Genomic DNA, 11978 nt, shown 5'->3' with positions numbered 1-11978 from the left:
AGGCCTCCACATATTTTAAAACTCCCAAGTGATTCCAATGTGCAGACAAGGTTGAGGACCTCTGCATGGGAGCCTAATCCCCACCCTTTGGAAACTCAGACTCCCTTAGTCTACCCAGTAGATTACTTAGTGGGAAGTTTTCCCTGTCTCATTTCTGCCGGTGACTTCTTTACAGCCAGAATATGGAATATAAATAAGACAGATTGACCGATTGACCGCTTGCTAGATAGATAAGTCACACACACAAACACAGACACATATAAAAAAAAAATACATGCACACATATTTTTATTTATTTAACTTAGGATCTGATAGTTATCATATAAATCAGAAAAACTGAGTGCCTTAGAACTGTATTACATATTCTCTCCAAATCTTTAAAGAGCCAAACTCTAAAAAACACACATAAAAAAATATTTAAGTCATTAAAAAACACACACACACACTCAAACTAATCACCTTCAGGAACCATGATCCAATAATATATTTAATAGGTAAGATCTCATTCATCAATGTACAAAACAAACAAACAAAACACCCCCTAGACTTTAGGACGTGTGCCCTCAAGGACGAGCATGCACAGTTAGAAAGAGTTCTCGGTAGCATGTTGAGGTAGCATATTTTGTAAAGTAACAGAAGTCACAGAGTTGCTCTGCAGTTTCCCCTGGACACAGGAGACAGGCCACCAGCCATAGCTCTTGGTAGAGCAAAGTGAATCTGTCCTCACTGCCAGTCAGCCTGAATGCACTTCCTACTATCTCGCTGCAGCCATTCCTCCACCACACTTCACACATTAGGACAAGGTAAAGGCATGCCGATGCTTCTTTATTCGTGGTGTGGTGATGTCCCAGGCCAGCAGCCAATCTCCTTTGGCCACATGCAGTCCTCACTGGCAAGAGACGCATGCACACAGTGAGTGGAAGGGAAATAGGGTGTCATGGCACCTTTTTAAAATTGGCTCTGACAATTTATTTAAGAGTGACTGACTCTTCGAAGGCTATCACAACATTCATTCCTGAATGTTACCTCTATGATCTGACCCTTAAAAGATTCCCTTCTTTTTCTCCCCCAAGTACAATATTTTGGGGTATCCTTAAGCTTTCTGCAGTTTTCATGGCAGAATGGTGAGCAAAAAAGCTTTAAAAAAATCTACACACAAAATAACAACAGAAAACCTGGGTGCAGGAGCAACTCTGAGAACAGACTTCTTTTGTGCAAGTTGAAATGACTCGAGTTTACAGTTCAGAAAAACAGCCTGCTTCTTAACAACAACAAAAAAAAAAAAGGTACATATTCAGCTCAGCTCTGCAATTTAAACACAAATATACAGTCAAAACAGGTTAAGGATTAAAGCTGTAAAAATGGTCCCAACAACCTCAGACCTTGGTTTAGGTCAAATTTTTGCCCAATGTTCATAGATGAAAGGGATGTCTAATCCCTAAAAGCCCTTTTGTCCCAATGTACTTCCTGTTGGAAAGTTGAACCTTTAAGAAAGAATCAATAATAAAAATAGCGCATGTCCAGGCAAAAAAGGGCATGAGCTGGGCCTGAGTTGCCACTTAAAACTCTCACTCAGTATCATATGAAACCCTCAAAGGCTGCCCAGAACCAGGGCCCAAGGCATCACTGAACATGCCAGCCCCCCAAGTCAATTGCTGACCCAAAGTCAATGACACAACTGAGCATTAGACTTCAAGTATCCAAGGTGCTACAAGAGCCCGCCCTCACAAGGAGTTAGGCTCTCAGAAGCCCCACCTCACAACACGACACCCCATAATACAAAGGGTGAAGCACTGCTTATGGTCAGTATAAAACGCTGGGGTGGAAGGTGAGGAATAAGAGACCTGCCCTTTAAATATAGCAGCCTAACAAATACAAATAAACATTTTGTACAACTAGAAGGTGCATGAGCTGGTATTTCAAGCAATCACTTTCCACTCTTTCTTTTCTACCCTTTCTGTGTCAAACAGGAAAATGGTTCCATTGGGTTAACAGTGTCATTTTAAAATGCCATAAATTAAATAAGTTAGTTCACATTTTTTCCCCCAGCACTTAAGTTACAGTGAGTCTCTAATGTGCTTTTGAAGTTTGCTTTAAGAGGTCCAGGTCTCTTCTGCGGACCGCGCCGAGTCTGTGACAACCATATTCCTCCAGCTGCAAAGGGATGAACTGTTCCAGCAGCCCCAGGCCCTGTCCAGCAGGACTAGTAAACAGCTTAGGCCATGATGGTTTAGCATTTCCACTGAATCCCAAAAATATGATACTCCCTAAAAAAAAAAAAAAAAAAAATCAGGAGCGTTCAACTTTGACATCTCCTAGCTCTGGGCAAGGTAATGTTAGAGGTGAGCAAAACAAAGACAGCTATAAAACAAAATAACTACACTTCGTTATGTCAGTGAGTGAACTCTCACCACCTACCTGATGTCCCAAACAACAAACCACATCCCAACACACTTCCTCTAACACTGTCTCCGTATTTAGAAACGATCTTCATGATATCCACTCTAGGAAAATAAGCTCATGAAAATGATCTGGTAGCTACATTCCACCATGAAAACGTTCATGTTGCTGGCCTCATAAGAACTATTCAATACATAGAAGAATATAAATACAAACCTTTGTTATAAAGATGAGCTGGTTTGGCTAATCCCAGAGGTACTAATGAATCGGAAATATTCAACTGCTTTATTTCTCCTCTTGTGCTCAACAAGACAACAGACCTGTACATAAAAGTCAGAAAATCAGAGCAAATTCCAGTAACTTAGCATGTATTTATTGGGTTCCTTTCTGAAATATATGCAGTAGAGCAGCGATTTTCAACCTTTTTTATCTCATGGCAGACATAAACTAGTAAAATTCTGCAGCACACCGAAAAATACATTATTTTTTTGCCGATCTGACAAAATAAAATAGGAATTATTTTGATTCATTCACACTGGCAGCTATTGTTGTGTTGGCTGTTTCATTTTTTTATTTGACGATCTAAGGGAAAAGAGGATTGAATGCTTTAAAAATTCTTGCAGCACACCGGTTGAAAATCACTGCAGTAGAGAAATAGAATAGAAATAGTGGATAAAAACAGAACTCAAAACAAAGCAAAGCAAACATAGAACCCAGATGCTTTTTCATTTCTGCTCTTCCAAGTTCCCACCTCCCTGCCCCACCCAGAATGTCTGCTGATATTACAAGAGGTCTCTAGGCCCTGAGCAGGTGGCTCAATGGATAAAGCATCCTCGGGTATGTGAGAAGTTGCGGGTTTGACCCTCAGTCAAGAAGGCACACACGAGAAAAAATGAGTACATAACTAAAATGGAACTAAGTGAAACCAGCTGATCTCTCTCTCTCTCTCTCTCAAATCAATGGAGAAATTTTTTTTTTAAAAAAAAAGGTCTTTAAATGTAGGGAAAACACATTATTTTAGGTCAGTTGACCTAGTGGATGCTTGGGATACAGACCCTTTATGGAATAAACTATGATAACAGGGGAAGTTAGTTTTGTTACAGATGCTCTATTTATCTATTTATTCAATAGATGGATAAACACCAATTCTAAAAAGAAACAAAATAAAATCTGTTCCCCACAGTTTGGTTTCAATTTCCATCTTTATTATGCGGTATATCAACACAAATACTCAGATTTGTTTGTGGATTCTCTCTTCTCCTGATCCCTCCTCCGCCAATTCCACACCAGCTTCATCACTATGACTTCATGGTTTATTTTAATATCTGATAACATAAGTCGCTTGTATTAATTTGTTTAAAAATTATATTTTATTACTCTCCCACATTTATTCTTCCAGATGAACTTCACTGTCTGTGGAATACAACAACAAAAAGTACTAGATTGGGGCACTACTGGAAATATGTTAAATTTCTATTTAATTTAGGCAGAGTGACATCTTTACAATATTAACTTTCCCATCCAGACACAGGAAGAGTCTCTCCTATACAACTATTCTATATCCTTTGTTAAAGCATTTATTTCCTTAATGTGTATCTTGGCACTTCCTTTTAAGTTTCTTAACTTTTACAGTGGTGTGGGTTTTTGTTCAGTTCTTTCTATCAGCAGTGGTGACCTAATCCAGAATCAGACCTGCAGACCTGGCCTTCTTCAACGGGCCACAGTGACTCAGGCTGGTCCCATGAGATCACTTACAGAGCCCCTTGACCCACGCAGAACCCCACACATGCCCAGTTTCCCTAGAACTCACTGCCAGTTGCCCCATAACTTCCTAACACTTTAAGATACAAAGTACATACAGAATAGTATTTCTAAATGTATAGCACATTAAACTTCTACAAACTAAACATATTTGTGTAACTGTAAGGATCAAGAAAAGATCAAATTGTTAGATTCAGGAAAGTATGCTGGGATTGCCAGAGTGTAGACGCAGAGACAGGGAGGTAAGGATAGGGACCCTGTAAGGCTAAGAACAAAGGAAGACAAATGTTTGCATTCCATTGGTTAGAGACCCTTATCAGAAGTTTATGTTTGAAGTTCGCCAATGAGCTAGACCCAGCCCCTGTTGCTATGCTATGTGCAACTCCCTTAGCGAATAAGTAACCGCTATTTTTGCTTCTGTATTATGTGCTTGCTTACTTAGGATATATATAAGGAACTAGCTGTAAGCACCAGGCAGGTTCCCATTTGCAGCTTCCTACTGAGTACGATGTCTCACGGACACCAGGGAATTCACCCCTGCACAGGTGAAACTGGCCAATAAAGTTACATCTATACCTACCTCTGAAAGTCTCCAACATTTGTTTTTTTTATTTTACCCGGTGGATGCTTCATAACCAGCACCCAGATCAAGAAACAGAGCACTACAAGTAGCTCAAAAGCCTTCCTGTGTCTCCTCTCTAAAAATCACCTAGTGACATTTTAATGAGTTGGTAGTAACTTATAAATCTCTAGGGTATGAGGGTTGGGGGACTGGGTGAAACAGGTGAAGGGATTAAGAAAAAAATAATAAATCTATAGGGTACCTTGCAGGACTTCTGTGTTGCCCTTAATAGTTGTGGTGAAATTTATTTAGCAGATTGTTTTAGGTGGAGTAAGTGTATGTCTTTTCAACATTAGGAAACATCTTTAAATCCTTAAAGAAAATTGAGGCCTTGGAAAGGAATTCCCAGCAAGTGTTTTAAACCAGACAGAGCTATTACATAGACAATGAATACGACACACAAATAATCCAATGACTTTATGGGACTTGCTGAGATCCGGCTCTGTAATGTGTAAAGAGCGTAAGTGATTAGATCAACTGAGGATGATTCAAAAGTTAGATGGGCCTTTAATCCTTGGGAAGCCTGTGTTCTTCCCTTAGTGGCTTCACTAAATGAAGGCTCATGAGTAAATCAACATCTGCAGCAAAGCCCCTGAGCAGAAAGGAGCCTGAATTCACTCCTTGCCTCCAAGCAGGGTCTGACCCACTCCAAAAAAAAAAAAAAAAGAAAGAAAGTTTCTCTCCTGTGCACCTTTTCCTAGAAACTAACAACAAAAAACAACAAAAAAAACTAATCATACTAGCATTCTCAAAAGAGAGACCACACAGTCATCTACTTAAAAATCAATTTTCTCTTTTCTAGTCACTTCCAAGCGACACAGCTGTGACTTCATACACCACAGTCACAGGGCATTGCTGTCTGAGGTTCCATTAGTGAGACAGATGGCTGCAAAAGTAAAACTGCCTATAAAAATTGCTATAAAATCATAATGATGCCTGACCAGGCAGTGGTGCAGTGGGATGCAGAGGATCCAGGTTCAAAACCCCGAGGTCGCCAGCTTGAGCACGGGCTCATCTGGTTTGAGCACAGCTCACCAGCTAGGCTTAAGCCTAGGCGACCCAAGGTCGCTGGCTTAAGCAAAGGGTTACTCAGTCTGCTGTAGCCTCCCAGTCAAGGCATATATGAGAACACAATCAATAAATAACTAAGGTGTCACAATGAAGAACTGATGCTTCTCATCTCTGTCCCTTCCTGTCTGTCTGTCCCTATCTGTCCCTCTCTCTATGTGTCTCTCTGTCTCTGTCACAATAAATAAAAAAAAGAGACTGTTGGTCAAATAAGTTTGCAAATATGATGTATATGTTTGCTCACTTATAGTTTGCATTGAGTGTGGGGGACAGGCTATAAGCAGGCAGGGTCATTATACCCTAAGGCTTAGTTTTAAGACTAAGCTTTTCCCCACACCCTTGACTGTTGCATGATGTGGGGTTGTACATTCTTGTGAGGAATCCCATTATGCCTCAGATGGGTGACTTTGTAACAGAGACTTGTTTGTATATTGGATTAAAGGTTTTGATTTCTACACTATAAAATGGGGCAGAGGAGCCCATGCTGGAGGAGAGCAGAGAAGGGCCACGTGGAGGAGAGGAGAAGCAGCCAAGATGGCAAAGTGCTGAAGGAGAAGCCAGTTTGTGCAGAGTTTGTGCAGAGAGAAGGAGATGGAGAACAGGGGTGAATAAGGCTGGTGAGGTACAAACCTTTGATTCTGGGAAACTCGGATAAGTCAGTGGCTTTGGGAGCCCTGAATGGAAAGGAGAGTGTTTTCCCACTGTGTGTATTTTTCGCCCGCCAGGTGTAAGCTAGGATTAAAGCTAATGGCCCACCAGTTCTTGGCTCCATTGTTTCATTACCATCTGTCCAAATCAAATGTGATCCTGCACAGGCCAGGCAGCTGTAATGGTGGCCGTGCCTATTGGCTTTACAGAGGCCCTGGCCAGATGGCACAGTGAGAGAGCGTCAGCCTGGTATGTGGAAGTCCCAGGTTCAATTCCTGGTCACAGCACACAGGAGAGGTGACCATCTGCTTCTTCACCTTACCCTCTCCCCCTTCTCTCTCTCTCTCTCTTGTCCTCCCATAGCCATGGCTCGACTGGTTCGAGTGAATTGGCCCCAGGCACTGAGGATGGTTCCATGGAACTTCCACCTCAGGTGCTAAAAACAGCTCAGTTGCAAACATGGCCCAAGATGGGCAGAGTATTGGCCCCAGCTAGGGGTTGCTGGGTGGACCCTGGTTGGGGTGCATGCACGAGTGTATCTCCCTTCCTTTCACTTGGAAATAAAGAATAATGAGCCTTCTAAGCAAGTTGGATGCAATGTAGATAAACTTAGTACTAAAACATGGAGAGTAAGGTTCCAAAATATTGAGGTTTTCCTCCTTATAAGAAACTTTCCACCCTTTGCAAACTCTTCTTTGCTATTGATAAGCAGAGATTTACAATGATAAGCAGGTTAGACCACACTGGCACCAATCTGAGATGAGGCAGGAATAAAAACCTTTCAAAAGTTGCACATGCCCACAGATAACAGGGCGGGTAAACAATCCACAGCTCAGAGTAAACCAGGTGTCACCTTTCATGTGGCTTGCCCCTCCACAGAGCAAGTCTCACCAACCTTGGAGGGATGCCTGTTTTTAAATACTCTCTCACGAGGCTGACATCAGCAAGAGAGAAAAACTTCTTTTCGTTCAGACGGAAGGGAACGCTGCAGGCATCCACCGTGAGGAGGAGGACACCCGCGCTGGCAAAGGGGAAGTTGGTGCCGTTGACCTGAGGACACAAAAACATCTTCCGCTGTAATCACCATTTCATCATCTCCAGGAACACTCGTCTTTCCCCCCCATCCCTCTGTCTCCTAAAGCCACAAATCAAATTATATTCAAGATTCTAATTCGATGTTCCATTTGTTCTTTCTAAGTCTCTCTTTGAAATCATCTGTGTTCTCAGACTTTGCCTCGACTGGACTTTACTAACTGGGCAGGATGCCCTGAGCGAGCACAGCACGGCAGCCCACGCTCGGCTGAGCACAGCGACTTTCTCTGCAGGTTCAAGGCCTCCATTCTTACACCCACTCTCGCACTGGCGTCAAAGCTAACTCAGCAATCAGGTGGCAGCCTCTATCCTGCAGCTCAGCTCACTTACTGTCACTCTGGTTCAGAAAAAAATACTCCCCCCTCCCCATTGGAGTTTAGGTTTAGAATATCAGAGGAGCCAGAGTGTACCACCTACTTCATTTCATCCATAGCTCTCCTTTGAAATCAAAATGGAAAAGTGGCCATTTTACCAGGATGTAAATAAGCTACAAGTCCATTACTATACTGTGTAATTTCCAGTCATCATCTTTAAATGGTTCAAGACCTTTTCAAGAAAAAGGAGCTCTATACACATCCAAATATCACTCATTCCTCAACCAAAAATGAAGGAAAAAAAACTTACTAGACTGAAAAATGATTCAACACTGAATTAAGCCATAGACACTATTTCTGTTTAAAATTTGTAAAATTACTAATCACTACAGGTCTCCCAAGAAGCAAAATGGCCATTCAGCTGTGTTTAAATTGCTCTAATCCAGAGGACAATTCTGGAAATGCTGGCTATAAAGTGCCATTTTATATCTGCAAAGACTTGAAGTTATTCTCTTATCTTAAAAAATCCGAATACATAAAATTGAGAGGCATTTGAGAAAAAATATAAAATGATCTTCCACACACTCAGACTGTCCTCTTAAAAAGAATCCCCTCCCCCGAAACCTACTGCTTAAAGAAAACATAAAACTTTCCATAAAATCTATATAATGCAATGCCATGTCCTTGCAAAGACTCTTCAGGTGATACATGTGAAAGTACTGGAGAAAAATATGACAAAAAACGGTGCCCTATGACTTTTCTAGGATCCCAGGCACCTAATGTATAGCAATGGAGTTAAACAGTGTCTTCAGACCCAGGGGCATAGCCTGTATAAAATTTTGGGGGGCAAAACAGTATCTTCTTTAATTATCTAGTGAGTGTACAGCACAGGGAATATAGTCAATAACATAATAACATTCAATGACAGATATACCGTAAGGTTTATAAATGTAGAATCATGTTAAACACCCGAAACTAATATAATATTGTACATCAACTCTACTTTAATTTAAAGATATTTATCTAGTGACCTAGCAGAGCAGTGAGCCCTCCACACTTACTTCCTCTATACAGCTGACTCCCACCCAATACCAGGCTAGATCTTGAGTGCTTATGTATCTTACTCAACTGAAACTTTAGGCCTGTTGCTAATAATGCCCATTTCAACCACCCTCATAAAGTGGCAATAATTCAGAGTTGTTAAAAAGTCAAATTTATGTTCTGAAAATGGGACGTAGCGATGGTTGCGCAACAATATGAATGTATTTCATACCACTGAACTATACATTTAAAACTGGTAAGATGGTGAATTTTATGTTCTGTATATACTGCTCACAAAAGGTAGGGGATATTTCATACACCCTACTAAACAATGTGTGGCACTCTCGTCCAGTTTGACATGCTTCTGTTCACCCTCACCAGCATGTCACTTGCTACTCAATCACAATAATTGAGTTTGCAACTCATTTGCATAATCAAACAACTTTCTTTGAGTTGTCGTTTGCTTTTCTGTTCTTCTTTAATAAAAAAGAATCAAATGCTTTTTCTTATCACTTCATATTCATTTTAAAATATCCCCTAATTTTTGTGAGCAGTGTATTTTAACCAGATAAAAAACTGCGAAAGAAACAAAGGGTAAAATTGATTTTTTTCCACCTTTATGTGGATTTGTCATTGTGTTGCCCACCACTTCAAAAAACTATGGAGCTCCTGAAGAGAACACATGAGCCTGGGTCCAGGCCCCGGCCGGGAATGGCTACATGGCTACATGTCTGTTCCCCAAAGAGCTCTTTATATGATGGCACTCAGGTCAACCTGATTTTGGACAGGCTATGTGCCAAGAGCTGGTCACCAGTGGCTAGCATGGCTCTTAGCCCAAATTCTAATGTTGACCCTGAGGTTCAGGCCTATACCTCCTTCCGTTAACTCACTTAGGAAAGACAACCAACACTTGGCATCTTCCCTTTCCTCATCTTAAAAAAATGGGAGACGGGCAACCTCAAACTACAAAAGCCAAGGAAAAAATTTTAAAACTCATCTCCCACATTTTAAACAAACAACTTGAAAACCCCTTTTAACTTCAAAAACCAAGGTTAAACAGTTTTCTACATTGGATTGCCTGTAGCAATTATGTTTTAACCAAAGATGCCTTCGCTCCTGTAGAAATGAAATCTGGGTCACCTGTAACACTACTAATGAATGAAAAGTAATTTGAGTAGTTTAACATTCACCTAAATGTTATCAATAAACACAATCTACTGAGAGAAAAAAATTAATAGTCACCCCAAAACGTAAATGTTCAGGAGGTATTTATACATCTATTTGTATTGCTTGACTCCAGTAACCAAAATGTGATTACAAACAAGAGATTGCTACTGGAAATAATTCATGTCACCAGGGTGAAACACAATAATAGCAAGAAGCAGAGGCGCGTACACGCCAGATGGTACTTACAGAGATGACAGACAGGTCTCCGCGCTGGGTCTCCACTTTACTGGGGGACTGGAACTGCACAGGGAGGTAGTTTTTATGAGGATCACTGGTAAACACCACCTAAACATGGAGAAAGCGCCAATTTATGTCACTGTATCTTCCTCCAAAACGATGCCTCAATATAAACTCAATTATAACTAATGAGTGGGTGTTTGGTTTTTATCCCCAGAACTTTTTATACCTATTTCATGACCTGGAATTCTACCTTTTGATACAGGCTTAATATGAGTAAGGTATTTCCTCATTTTCTAGAACCCCAGTTTTGAATAATTGTAATCTTGTTAATAAAAATCAATCCTACAAATGACTAAATGAAAGTGTTTTATATTGACATCTTTATAAACATTTTATGCAAAAACAGTCACAAATCTTTTCAAAGGACCTTTCCAGGCCAGTTATCCTGAATCAGCACTGTCACTCCAGGATCGAGGAAATAAGTATAAATGACCAGTTAAAAACAAAACAAACTTTAGAACTTTAGTAGCCTTGTAATCACCAGGTCTCAATTCCTCTATCTGACCTCAAAGTGTCACATAAATCAAGCCACGCCTGATAAACAGGTTCCTACTTCCCATTGTTCTATCACATTCAACAGATAGGACAGTTCCCTGATTTTCCCACAAGCGTTTTAACTCCTTTCCTGACACTCTACCTTCGTAGATGTTCCCTCTTCTTCTCCAAATCACTCTCAGTCTCCAAGTCCCAACCCCTACCTCCTTCCTAAAGGCTCTCTTCTCCTTCAAAAGCACTCAACTCTTACACAATGCAGTACCTAAAATATACGTCTAATTGGTATTAGCAACTTCATTGATGATAATAACAAATAATCATTAGGCAACTCAGCATTCTGAAGCTGGATGCTTCTTCAAAGTCTCAGGTTTAGTGTCAAATATTTGTGTGATTTTTCCTACTTACTCTTAATATACATGTGTTTGTTTTTGATTATTCAACCCTAATTTCCCCTCAAATTTCCAAGATGCTTGGATGTCCCAGATGCTTCAAATACTTCAAACTAACAATACATTTTTAAAAAATGAATTCTAATCAATGCTTCTAGCACAAAGAATAGAGAGTGCTAAATATTAATGCACGGAACCATTTAACAAGATGGACCTAGAATACATCCAATTGTTTTTATTTCATAACATTTATTATAATTAGTGTAAATTCGACAAAGTCTTTTCAGCAATGAAAGACTTTCTCAACAAACTCAGCGGGAGATTTAGTCTGCAGCATTTACTTCCCCACAAAGATTTTCTAAAACTGTCACTTTTACATAAACCATCTCCTGTACATGGCTTTTTGTGTGGTTTCAGTTGAACTGAAATGGAGGTGGAAGAGGGCTATGAGACTGAAACTCTGATAGTGAGTTAGTTGCATGATGACACATCTTATATATCATAACAAGAAGCATAAATCCTTCAGTCTCTCCCTCTCTATTGCCACCAGTGTGTAGAAACAAATGAGGAAAATCAGAAATAAAGAACTCAGGCAGTAAAAGAAGATTTTTTTGTTTTCTAAATCACTTTGAAAGATTTAGAGGTTTCCTCCATATTAATGTGCAGTAATTATTTTTTTGG

At 40.2% G+C, this 11978-nt stretch overlaps 1 protein-coding gene across 3 annotated transcripts in view; it reads right to left on the bottom strand.

Annotated features, from left to right (window-relative positions):
- Positions 1-475: 475 nt before the first annotated feature.
- The window catches only part of CEMIP2 (cell migration inducing hyaluronidase 2), an 81846-nt gene continuing 70343 nt past the window's right edge, over positions 476-11978 (bottom strand). For all 3 annotated transcript variants that reach the window (XM_066257100.1, XM_066257099.1, XM_066257101.1), the window contains 4 exons: positions 10360-10458; positions 7395-7549; positions 2617-2720; positions 476-2267 (listed from right to left, as the gene is read on the bottom strand). In XM_066257100.1, coding sequence (XP_066113197.1) covers positions 2071-2267; positions 2617-2720; positions 7395-7549; positions 10360-10458 — 555 coding nt within the window. In that variant the 3' untranslated portion in view covers positions 476-2070. The remainder of the gene's footprint in view (positions 2268-2616; positions 2721-7394; positions 7550-10359; positions 10459-11978) is intronic.

Source organism: Saccopteryx bilineata, chromosome 2 (genome assembly GCF_036850765.1).
Source record: "Saccopteryx bilineata isolate mSacBil1 chromosome 2, mSacBil1_pri_phased_curated, whole genome shotgun sequence".
Classification (NCBI taxonomy): Eukaryota; Metazoa; Chordata; class Mammalia; order Chiroptera; family Emballonuridae; genus Saccopteryx; species Saccopteryx bilineata.
The sequence above is the reverse complement of the archived record's forward strand: the minus strand, read 5'-3'. Positions and strand labels throughout refer to the sequence as shown.